The following is an 11,839-nucleotide window of genomic DNA, read 5'->3' as shown; positions in this document are numbered from 1 at the left end:
GTGCCCCCCGCCCCATCCTTGCTTTTCCTGTCTTCGTAGGGGCAGCTGTGTTCTGTGTGCAGGTAGCAGGGCCTCGCTGCCCAGGCTTGTCTGGGGCTCTGCTTGGAGAGTCTTGGGCAGCGTGGGCGTGGGGTCGGCAGGAGCTGAGGTCAGCTAGTAGGGGGTCCAGAGGCTCAGGTGTTCTGTCTTCGGCTGGGTGGTCTGCGGCCCCCTTGTCCACCCTGCTTCCTGGCCTCACAGCCCTCAGTCCAGGCCAGGCAGGGAGTGAGTGGCGCGGCACGCTGTCGCTGACCCGCCATCTGGGTGCTGTCTGTCTGTTACACAGCCCTGTCGGTCTGCTATAAAACCGGATCGGGGGCCGACAACGGCGAGGAAGGTAAGAGCCGCCCCTGCGCGAGGGTCCTGAGGTCTGTGTGCTGGGCTGCCCGCGTGCCCGCGCCTGTGTGCCCTGCTGCGAGGCAGGCCTGAGGGGTTCCCGGCGCAGGGAGGGCTGCGGGGCACGGTGGGTCCTGCCCCCCTGTCCTGGACGTGCAGCAGCTGCTGTCTCGCTTTCCCTTCTTTCTCTGACGTGCTGCTTCCCAGGCCAGCACAGGACATTGTCCTCCTTCCTGCTCAGATGCCCGGGGCTTCTGGGCTGCGCTGCGGGGACCTACGCTGCCACCTGCCCCGGGTCCAGCATGGGGAGGGGCCTGTGCAGCCAGCGGGTGGGCCTTTGTCCGGCCGCCTGAGCGTGTGTCTCTGGGACCAGCTCACAGGAGCTCTGTGTCCTTCAGGTGAAACAGAGGAGGAAATGGAGAACCCAGAAATGGCAGACCTGCCCGAGAAGCTCAAGCACCAGCTGAGGCATCGAGAGCTCTTCCTCTCTAGACAGCTGGAGTCGCTGCCCGCCACCCACATCAGGTGCCCGGGGGGCCGGGGGCGGGCACGAGGGAGTCCCGCTACCCACATCAGGGCCCGGGGGCCTGGGGCGGGCACGAGGGAGTCCCGCCACCCACATCAGGTGCCTGGGGGCCTGGGGCGGGCACGAGGGAGTCTGCCCAGCTCCCCTAACGCGCGCCCTTGTCTTGCAGAGGGAAGTGCAGCGTCACTTTGCTCAACGAGACCGAGTCCCTCAAGTCCTACCTGGAACGGGAGGTGAGGCCCCGACGCCGTGGGCTGGGGGCTGGGGGGTGGGGGCAGAGGTGGATCCTGGCTCCTCTGGTCTGGTCTGGGTGGGCATTACTCCTCCCACCTCATGCTGGGCTCAGGCCCTTCCCTGCCCGTGGCGCCCTGAGGCCAGGCGCTGTCACGGCCCTTCCCGGTGTCCTGTGCAGTCCCCACTCCTCGCGCCTCCAGAGCGAGGGCCCAAAGTGGGCGCGATGGCTCCCGGGGGTCTGCTCTCCCCACCACCCCCCGCCCCCCAGGAGGGGCACGACTTGTCCTGGAGGGGACGATGGGACCCGTGCTGGCCGCCGTGGTCGCCGTCAGGCTTTCCCAGCGGGCGTGTGGCCCTACCGCAGTCCAGGCCACCGTCTCCAGTCTTCGCTGGGTTGACCCACGACTGTGTTGGACGGTTGACCAGAGAGTTTCTGAGTTTAGGAAATCAAAACCGTCAGTGCTGCCACTGTCTGGGGCCAGGGCACCGACCTCCTCATCCCACAGATGAGGGTGGGAGGGGAGCCACAGCGGCCGGTGCCTGGGCCTTGCTGTGACACCCGAGCTGCTCGCCCTGAGCCCATGGTGACGCCCAGGGCGGGTGGTGCTTGTTGCGGGCTGTCCGTGCTGCCCGCCCAGCGCCCCTCCCCCGAGGCGGAACGACCAAAAATGTCCCTAGAGGGTGCACGTGTGAGTCCTGGGAGCAGCAAGAAGCGTGTTTGGGGACGATGGCAGGCCAGCGGGGTCAGGAGCAGCGTGGGCACGGGTGTTACCTAGTGGGACAGGTCGCGGTGTAAGGGAGCTCCTGGGGCCAGGTGAGGAGTGGTTGTGGGTCCGGGGTCCCCTCCCTGCGTGTCCCCACGCACTGCGGGCTCCCCTGGGACCTGTGTGCGGCCACCCCGCAGCTCCTAGCAGGAGTGTCATCGTCTGTGGGCGACGCTTGTTCTCAGCCACAGTCCCCTCCCCCCGAGGCAGGGCCCAGCTCTTCCCGGGGGCCCAGAGGGGTCGGACCGTGGACCATGGCGACAGCGGTCCAGCGAGGGAGGGCAAGCCCGGTGCCGTGGCCTCACCGAGGCCTGACTCAGTCAGGCGTTGGAGCACCGCCAGGAGGACGTTGCCTGGAGTAGGCGCTGAAGAGCCCCCCCCCAGGGCAGCCCTGGCTCCAGGGAGCCGCTGCGTGCCTGCCCACCGGACAGAGCAGGGGCCGTGGCCCCCAGGCGTGCGTCCACTGGGGGCTGCTGTCTGCAGTTTAGAAAGACCCCTGGGTGACAGCCACATAGAGGTGGTGATGCGGAGGGACGGCCATGAGCAAAAAGGTGGCAGTGAACCACTTGGTCTCCAGCAATGGCGAGCACATGGGCCCCGTTCAGGGACCTGTGTGTGTCTCCTGGGCGCACGCCTCGTGTTTTCTGCTTCTCTCCGCTCACCTGTCTAGGGGTAGGTGGTTCTTAGCCTGAGATGGCAGGCGGCCCACTGGGACGGCCTCCCCTCCCGGTCTGGGCGGCCACAGGCAAGAATCGACTGACTGCGCCCAGGCCCACCGTCCTGCTCGGGCCTCAGGGAGTCAGTCCTCGGGTGCAGGTGCAGCCGCAGCCTGCACGGACCCGCACCCAGAGAAGCCCTTGGCTCCGAGGCAGGAGCTGGCTGCCGCCCGGAGAGCAGGAGCCGCGAGAAGCAACCACAAGGGACTAAGAGAGGTGGCACAGGGACACGGGGCCAGGTCGAAGTCCTGGCACGGGGTGCCGTGACCCTCGGTGTACACGGGGAGACCCCCGGGGAAGCCCAGGGTCGGCAGGCTGGTTTCTGCAAAGCAGCCCAAGCCAGCTAAACGCAGCTTCTGAGAAACAGCTTCGGCACGTGGAGTGCCAGGCAGCGAAGGGCCAGGAAGGCCGGATTGTGCCAGTTCCAGCCGGAACAGCCTGGGCGCAGGCGTGCGGGGTGAAGACAGGCTCCGAGGCTGAGGGCCGCAGCCTGCTGCTCCGCTGACAGCTCTGGGCACCGAGTCCAGAACATTCTGTAACGTAAGCCCCTTTGTGTACGTCTCCTGTGACAACTGCGCGAAAACGGCAGCATCTTCTCAAAGGACGTGCCCAGAATCTGTCAGATTCGTCCCCAGATGCCTTAGGATTTTTGTTGCCATTCAACGCTCTCATGAACTCAGTTTTCAAACCGTTGCTGCTGGTGGGCACGCGGCAGTTTGGGGAACTGGTCCTACAGCTGCCTCCGCGGCGCTCTCGAGCCTCCGAGCAGATCGCTGTGCCCCGACGGTCGCGCCGCACCTGCCGGCCCCCCGCGAGCGTGGCCGGGCTGCGCATTGACGCCGCTGCCGCGCTGTCTTCCAGGATTTCTTCTTCTACTCTCTCGTCTACGACCCGCAGCAGAAGACCCTGCTGGCCGACAAGGGGGAGATCCGCGTCGGGAACCGGTACCAGGCGGACATCACCGACCTGCTGAAAGAAGGTGCGGCGGGCTGCGAGGCCAGCGGGGAGGGCGGGGGCTCTGGGTGTCGGGATGGGGCGGCGGGCCCCAGGACCCCCAGCAGGAGGGGCCGTCGGACCCTCTCTGGCACCTGGAGATTTTATTTCCTTCCTCAGTTGTTTTCATAACCTTTCGAAGCCCTTTTTGTCCCCCCAAAACTTGTTTGAATGGATCTGTTTCACTGACTTCTAGCGGGTGGTGCTGTCCGCGAGGCCGCAGTGCACGGGGACGCAGGGCCCAGCTCCCCTGCCCTTCAGCAGCCTGGGGGTCAGGGGCGGGCTTGACCCCCATCTTCTCAGCCCGTTCTGTCCCCAGCCAAGCCGCCCAGGCAGGAACGTGGACCCGCGGTGACCTGCAAGGCCGGTACTGTCTGGCTCGGGGCGCCGTGTGGCAGGCTTCCTTCTGGGGCCACGTGGTTGAACCCGGGTCACTTGGGTGGTGGCCACACTCAGGCAGCTCAGGTTGACCGGGAGCGCAGCGGGGTCCGGGCCTCGTGGTACCCGCCACCTCCCCTCCCCCCCTTCCTTCCTGCGCGGCCGCGTAATTGCCGTGCGTGCGGCAGGCCTGACGGCTGACCCGCACACTTGCTCGTCCGTGATGGCGTTTTGGTGCCTGTTCTCTTCGGAGCCTGTGCTCCTGCGGAGCTGGTCCTGTGTGCAGAGTCATCCCCGTGTGGCGCCCAGGTGGCCTCGGGGCCCCCGTGTCCCTCAGGAGCGCGGCGTCCTCCTGGCGAGCGTCCGCAGCACCTGTGGGGCTGCAGGTTGGGCTTGGCTCCCCTGTGGTCTGTGCCTCGGTTTCCTCTGTGCTGTAGAAACGCCGGACATCCCTCCTTTCCGTGGCTGCCGCTCCTTTCGGGGCCACAACTCCTCATCCCCAGAAGCTGGTCCGCTTGTCGCAAACATCCGCTCTTGGCCTGTGTGCGTCTTTCCTGTTGCACACACACACGCACGAGCGCACACGTGCACCACACCTCCCACGCGTGTGCATCTCACACGCACGCACACACACACACACACACACACACTTGCCTCCCCTGTTGATTGGTCTTGGTCTCTGTCTCTGTCTTATGGGGTTCCTGCCGCCGGTCGGATGTGAGAGGGAGGGCTAACGGGACGCACCTGGTGGGGGCGGTTCCCTCTATTCACGGGTGTCCGGCTCCGTCCCAGGTGGGGCGAGGCTGCCCTTCCCGCCAGCCCTGGCGCTCTGCCCTGTGGTCCTGCCCTGTGGCCGCTCGCGTCACTCGTGGGGGCCCCCGCACTTGAGCAGAGCCGGATGCGCTGGCCCAGCTGGTCTCCTGGTGCAGCCCGTCCCCCTGCTGGGCCGGGTGCACCTGGCACCCGGGCCCCGCTCCAGGGATAGGCATCCTCCAGTGGCCCCATGGGGCCTCCTGGTCTACATCATCCCAGCCTGGCTGAGGATAAAGGGCCTGGTAAGGGCCACATCCAGTGGGAAACAGGAGAGGCCACACGGCGGCACAGGAGAACACTGAGTGGCTGGAACGGCCGAGGACCTCGCTTTCTGGCCAGCCCTGGGTGCTTGGCGGGAGGACGCGTCTCTGGTCTCGGGGCGCCCTGGGGAAGCCCTGCCTGCAGCCCCAGGGCCAGGGGCGGCATCCCTGCAGCCCTTCCTCCTCCCGACCCCTGGACTGCTAGGGCGAGGTGGGCTCGGCCTAGCCCTCAGTTCCGTTCTCCTTCTGGAGCCTGGACCCTTCCCAGCGGGTGAAGCCGTGCCCCTGCCTTGGACGCGTGAGACGTTTGCAGGGTGCACCAGTGGGTGTGGGCGCCAGCTGGGGCCACAGCTAGCTGTGCCCGTGGCTCTGGGCTCAGTTGCCCGGCAGTCGCTGGGGGCTGTCGTGGCCCGCGGACCTTGGATCCAGGAGTGGGGGCCCTGCCTTCCTTGGTACCCACTGTCCCTGGGGAGGGCTATCCGTGCCGAGTCACCACCAGGAAGGAGCCTACCCACGACACCGGGAAAATCCCACCTGTGCTCGTCCTATAGATGCAGCCCCCAGGACCCTGACCCCTCAGATCTCTTCGTTCCCACCCCCGGGTCGGTCCTGCACGTCTGCAGTGCGGGGCTTCTCTCCCGTGAGCCCCCGGCCCGGCGACGTCCCCTGGAGCCTAGCAGGGCCTGACCTTCCCCAGTGCGAGGGAGCACGTGTTTCCTTGGTGACTTCCAGCCATGCCCAGCCCTGCATGACCGCGCTCACACAGGGCTCCCGCGGGCTTGTTGAGTGCCGTGAGGGGTCCTGCCCTGGGTCTGGAAGTTGGTTGCCACGGAGAGCAGCAGAGGCTGAGAGAGTCTGCAGACGTGCAGGCCGAGCGCCTGAGTTGAGTGGGGTTGTGACCTCGGGGCGGGCGTTCTCTGGACCCTCGTGCTGGCCTCGTCTGCCCCTTGCTGCCTGGAGCACGTGGCAGGTGGCGCTTGGCATGGGCAGCTGCCCAGGAGAGAAACCCTCCTGGCTGGGCCCTGAGCCCCATGCCCGCCGCATACAGGGTGAGGAGTGGGGCTCCCGCCTGCAGAGGGAAGAGGCCCCGAGACGGAGGCTTTTGGCGCCGAGGGCGCCCTTGGGTGGCAGGCGTGTGGGTCCGCACTGAGTCGACATCAGTGTCCTCGTGGTGGGGCTGCCGCTGGGGGCTGGGCGCAGCCGCACCCCACCCCGCAGAGCCTCAGAGGAAAGAGCTTGATTGATCAGGTCCAAGCTGCTCCGCCCCTCTGTCCAGCTGGCTGTGCTCCCTGGGCCCTCCCGACGGTACCTCTTCAAGCTCCTCCATGGGGGCGCGGGCTGCCAGCCCCAGGCGCCCACTGTTTCCAGAGGTGAAGGCCGTCGTGTGTCAAGCGTGCCCTGGAGCTCTGGGTCCTACCACCCCCGTGCGTGCGCGTGCCTGCTCGCGTGTGTGTGCACACGCGCGCTGTCACCTCGTCCCTGGGCTCACTCGCCCTCTCAGCCCGCTCCCTGCCTCAGCGGCCTGGTCCCTCGTCCGACCCTGGGCTCCAAGCGGAGCCGCAGGGGTCTTCTCACAGCCTCGGTGGTTCTCACCGCGCAGTGTTTCGTCCTCCTAGGCGAGGAGGACGGCCGAGACCAGGCCAAGCTGGAGACCAAGGTGTGGGAGGTTCACAACCCGCTGGTGGACAAGCAGATCGACCAGTTCCTGGTGGTGGCCCGGTGAGTTCTGGGCTGGGGCAGCCACGTCTTGCCTGACCCCCGGGCACAAGCCGGCACGGGGCCTGAGCCACTGCCCCACCCCCGCGGTGGGCGTCGGGATGCCTGTCCTACAGGGCATCCCCCAGTGAAGGGCCTGGGAAGTTAGAGGGTCCGGGGCCCTGCTCTGTTGAGACCCCCTCGTAGCTCCTAGGGAGGCCTGCAGGGTGGGGCCTGGCCCTTCCCTGAAGGTGGAGCCGGCTCTGGGGGGCTGCTGGGTTCCCGGGTCCGGGAGGCAGCCCGACCCGTGGATCTCAGGGGCCGCCCACCAGCCAAGGCCAAGTAAGCCGGCCACAGATGGGGGCTCTTTCCCCGGACGGTAGGGCGGGACAGAGGTGCTTGCTCGTCCGGCTCCGGGACCGGGCAGATCTGGCCTAGAGGCGCAGGGCCTCCTGGGCACAAAGGGGCAGCCCCCCGAAGAGCAGCTTCTGCCCAGGCTGGCCCCCCAGGGGTCCCTGGGCTGGGACAGCAGGAGGGGAGCTCCTGCGAGCACATGGGGGCCACACGCCCAGAAGGCGCCTGGGCTGGGTGCCGTCGGAAACAGTGTAGGAATGGGGTCCTGAGCCTCAGGACCTGAAGGCTCTCTTTTGTAAGAAGAGGTCTGCAAAGTCTCAGAAACAACGTCCCCGTGCTCCAGACCACAGTGTTCCATCCCGAGACAGCCGAGTCTGGACGCGTCTGCGTGTCCGGCTTGGTCCGGCCGCCCCTCCTGCTTGTCCGCTCCAGTGGTCAGCGTCTCTCCTCCTCCCCAGCTCCGTGGGCACCTTTGCACGCGCCCTGGACTGCAGCAGCTCTGTCCGACAGCCCAGCCTGCACATGAGCGCCGCGGCCGCCTCTCGGGACATCACCCTGGTAAGTGAGAGGGCCACCAGGCAGCCGCGGCCCTGTGCATCTGCTCAGGTCAGCACCCGTCCCCCGGGCGGCACAGCCCTCCCTGGGGGGCACAGCGCAGGGCTCTCACTGCCCCTGTGTGGTGACCCTGTCTCATGCTGGTGAGAGGCTGCCGGCCGGCCGGTGGTCAGGCCCTACTAGGCCCTTGCTGGGCCGCGGGCCGCATGTCCTCAGCCTGCCCTGCTCCTTCCACACTTGCCACCTCAGAGGCAGCAGCATCTCCCAGAGGACGGCTCGTGCCCTAGGCCGGCCCCTCCTGCCCAGGGCACTTTGGCCCTGGGGTCAGTCACCCACTGTCTGCTGGCTGAGCCACACCCCCTGGAGTCCCGCCCCTGCCGAAGTGGGCCTGGGAGCACGCCTGCTCCCCTCTTCTGCTCCAGGCAGCTTGGCCTCTCCCTGCGCTCTCCCCAGAGGCCCCCGGCCGCCCCCCCAAGACTGTCCTTATCCCCTCCCAGGTGGCGGGGAGGGCCAGCCCCTGGGTCCTGTGGCCTCCCACACGGCCCGGGTGTGCCTCCTGCCTGGGGCCGGGCGGGGTGGGGTCGCCCCAGCTCTGGGGCCCAGGCGACCTCGCCTCTCCTGCTGCAGTTCCACGCCATGGACACGCTGCACAGGAGTGTGTACGATGTCGCCAAGGCCATCTCGGCCCTGGTGCCGCAGGGTGGGCCCGTCCTCTGCAGGGACGAGATGGAAGAGTGGTCGGCCTCGGAGGCCAGCCTTTTCGAGGAGGCCCTGGAGAAGTATGGGAAGGATTTCACGGACATTCAGCAAGACTTCGTGAGTACCAGGCGCGGGCCCAGCGCCCTGCCGCGCCGCTGCGCCGCCGTGTGTCCGCCCCCTGTCCGCTAGTGGCTCCAGAGGAGACGCCCAAGGCCGCCTGCCGGGGCCTGGGCTGTGCCACCAAGGTGAGGGTCCACGCCGGCGTCGCCGGGCTCCTCACCGGGCCTCGTTTGACTTGGTTCGTTTGGCTGTGTTGGTTGTTCTTAAGTGGCCGAGCGTCTCCGTGTGCGTCCTTGCTTTGTGTCCCTTGCAAGTGTCCACCAGTGAGCCCGTGGGGATTCCAGCACCGGCAGGGCCTGTGCCCTCAGGGGCCCCTCCTGCCCTTACAGCCCACTTGAACTCACCTGAAAGGAGGCCAACCGGTGGTCGCTCAGAAGAGCGCGCCCGTGCAAAGAGGGCGGCATGGGCGGCCGGGCCGGCCTGACCGCGAGCCCCAAGGAGGGGCCGGGATGCAGCGGCCTCGCCAGCATCTGGTTCGGAGCAGCACCCCTGCAGTAACGGACGAGGCTGATGCCACGGGACCCACGTCAGGAGGCAGACGGCACTCCTGAGGGTGGAGAAGCAGTGTCGGCCCCCAGAGGCCACCAGAGGGGCCCCCGCGCAGCCCCTGGTGCCGTGCGCACAGGCCGAGCCCGGACAGCTGGCCCCCTCTGCGAGGCAGGTGCGCGGAACGCACTGAAAACCTAAGCAGAGCAGCAAGGCCTCCTCACGCAGAAACAAGCGGAGCGAGAGGGCGGGCGGGAAATAAAGCGCTCACCTCGCCACGGCTCCCGCACGTCCCGGGCCCCTCGTGCTCCCGTGTGACGACGGCCCGGGTGCGCACAGACTCTGAACTGTCGACGCGCCCGTGCGGACGTCGTGGGAGAATCTGCGCCGCGGGACTCGCCTGAGATTGGCCCGGAGGTGGCGTGGAAACGCAGGGGGCGGGACGGCAGCGGCAAGACTGACGGCCACGCTGGACTCACACGCAGCCTGCGGGGCCCAGAGGGGGCGGAGCTGGGACCCGGGAGCAGAGTGATCGCGAGGACGTTGTCGCCCACGGCCGTGGGCGTGGCTGGCGGCCGTGGGCGTGGCTGGCGTCTGGGCTTCCAGCTCCTTGCGCGAGGGGAGGGGGCACCCACTACCAACCGAGCAGGGCAGAGGTGCCGAGACCCGGGAGGAAGCTCTTGCGTTGAATGGAGTGTGCCTGAGAGGGAGAGAGACAGGGCGAGGCCCGAGAGGGGCCCTGACGCGGGCTGCGGGGAGGCTCGCCCCCTCCTGGGTGGGGTTAGCGGTCCCGCCATGCCCCCGCCATGCCCCCCCCCCGCCCCCTGACGTGCACCTCTCCCCCCAGCTCCCCTGGAAGTCGCTCACCAGCATCATCGAGTACTACTATATGTGGAAGACCACCGACAGATACGTGCAGCAGGTGAGGGCCCGGCCTGGGCGGGGGCCGAGGGGTCCTGTGGGAACTTTAGGGTGAGCGGGCAGCGCGGGGACGGGGGGATCCCCTCTCCAGACCCACCTGCTGGCCGCCCTGACCCTTTGTTCTGTGTTTGAAGAAACGCTTGAAAGCAGCTGAAGCGGAGAGCAAGTTAAAGCAAGTTTATATCCCCAACTAGTAAGTACGCCCCTCACGGCGCCATCCCCGCGTCCCACGTGGCCCCGTGGTGCCGCCCTGGCTGAGTCCTAGAGAGAGTCGGGGGCCTGTCATCAAAGCCCGTGGTGGCCCGGGGGCAGAGGTGGGGGCAGCACAGGGCATCAGGACTGGACCCCGCCCGGCCTGGGGTTCAACGCTGAGCTGAGCTAAGCGCAGGCAGGTGGAGCTGGGGTGTCGACGCGGTGGGAGCTGCTTCAAGAACTCGAGGGGAGAGAGATCACACACCCCCAGGCAGGGGTCAGCGTCTGCCCCGGGTCCAGGCAGGTCTGGACGGGGGCTGCCGGGCCCCAGAGCCGCGCGCCCAGGGCTTGGTGGTCCCGTGACGTCTTCCCTCTCTCCCTTCCTTACTCAAGTAACAAGCCAAACCCGAACCAGATCAGCGTCAATAACGTCAAGGCAGGCGTGGTGAACGGTGCCGGGGCGCCGGGCCAGAGCCCTGGGGCCGGCCGGGCCTGCGAGAGCTGTTACAGTAAGTGCCCCACCCGGCATCCGGGTGCCCCTAGCCCACAGCCCTGGGCGCCCCTGCACTGCCCTGGGGCCCAGCCTGGGGGCGGCGGCCATGCCCTGCCGGGGAAGCCCTCTCGGGGAGCACCGGGTGCCTGGGCCCACAGGGTGGGGGGCGGGCGCGGGCGGGCGACAGCTGTGTAATGCTCTCTGCCATCACTGGTTCTGCTTAAGAATCCGTCTATTTCCAACTTTGTTGTCCGTAGCCACCCAGTCTTACCAGTGGTATTCTTGGGGTCCCCCTAACATGCAGTGTCGCCTCTGCGCATCTTGTTGGACATATTGGAAGAAATATGGTGGCTTGAAAATGCCAACCCGGTTAGATGGAGAGAGGCCAGGACCCAACCGCAGTAACATGGTAAGTCGGTCCCCCCCACCCTGCCCCAGCGCATGCCCCGCGGTCCGGCCCGCGGTCATGGCGCTGTGTTGGGGCGGCTCGCCCCCTTCCGCAGAGCCCCCACGGCATCCCAGCCCGGAGCAGCGGAAGCCCCAAGTTTGCCATGAAGACGAGACAGGCCTTCTACCTGCACACCACCAAGCTCACGCGGATCGCCCGGCGCCTGTGCCGTGAGATCCTGCGCCCGTGGCATGCTGCCCGGCACCCCTACATGCCCATCAACAGTGCGGCCATCAAGGCTGAGTGTGAGTGTTCCTGCGGGAGGGGCGCTGGCGGGGCTGGTGGGGACGGGGTGTGCGGCCCCCGCAGGAGCTCTTACCGGGGTCTCGCACCCCACAGGCACGGCACGGCTGCCTGGAGCCTCTCAGAGCCCGCTGGTTCTGAAGCAGGCTGCGCGGAAGCCCCTGGAGGCCGTCCTGCGGCACCTCGGTGAGCCTGCTGTCCTCCAGCGCAGCCCTGGCCCCCGGCTGCTGCATCCCTAACCCCCCCAGGGGGTCCCAGCCTCTCCCCACCCTGCTCCCCTCGCCCCTGCAGTCCCCAGGGGTCTGGGTCGGGTGCACTGGCTCTCGTGATGCCTCTGAGCCTGGATCGGTGTCTCCCGCGGGGGCTTCTCCGCACCCCACGCTCCGCAGGGTCTTCTCCGCGCCCCACGCTCCGCAGGGTCACGGCTGGGTGGGGGACGTGCACACCTAGGCAGCAGCCTGCAGGGAGGGTCCTTGTGGCCTGGGGACCCTGAGCACTTCGGCTGGCTTTGCCGCTGCCCCGCCCCGCCTGGCTTGTTCCTGGGACTCAGCCAGGGGCTTGGGCGAGGGCGGGG

The 11,839-nt window shown here is 67.8% G+C and overlaps 1 protein-coding gene across 1 annotated transcript in view; it reads left to right on the top strand.

The window, feature by feature from the left end:
- Positions 1-11,839, top strand: part of MTA1 (metastasis associated 1) — a 30,691-nt gene that overhangs the window by 9,808 nt on the left and 9,044 nt on the right. The window contains exons 4-16 of the mRNA XM_007451958.1: positions 326-376; positions 774-900; positions 1,071-1,134; positions 3,477-3,594; positions 6,676-6,778; positions 7,567-7,666; positions 8,291-8,479; positions 9,816-9,890; positions 10,024-10,082; positions 10,475-10,590; positions 10,832-10,983; positions 11,078-11,267; positions 11,362-11,451. Coding sequence (XP_007452020.1) covers positions 326-376; positions 774-900; positions 1,071-1,134; positions 3,477-3,594; positions 6,676-6,778; positions 7,567-7,666; positions 8,291-8,479; positions 9,816-9,890; positions 10,024-10,082; positions 10,475-10,590; positions 10,832-10,983; positions 11,078-11,267; positions 11,362-11,451 — 1,434 coding nt within the window. The remainder of the gene's footprint in view (positions 1-325; positions 377-773; positions 901-1,070; positions 1,135-3,476; positions 3,595-6,675; positions 6,779-7,566; positions 7,667-8,290; positions 8,480-9,815; positions 9,891-10,023; positions 10,083-10,474; positions 10,591-10,831; positions 10,984-11,077; positions 11,268-11,361; positions 11,452-11,839) is intronic.

Source organism: Lipotes vexillifer, unplaced genomic scaffold (assembly GCF_000442215.2).
Source record: "Lipotes vexillifer unplaced genomic scaffold, Lipotes_vexillifer_v1.1 scaffold3102, whole genome shotgun sequence".
Taxonomy (NCBI): domain Eukaryota; kingdom Metazoa; phylum Chordata; class Mammalia; order Artiodactyla; family Lipotidae; genus Lipotes; species Lipotes vexillifer.
Note: the sequence above shows the minus strand (reverse complement) of the source record. Positions and strands in the feature narration are given on the sequence as shown.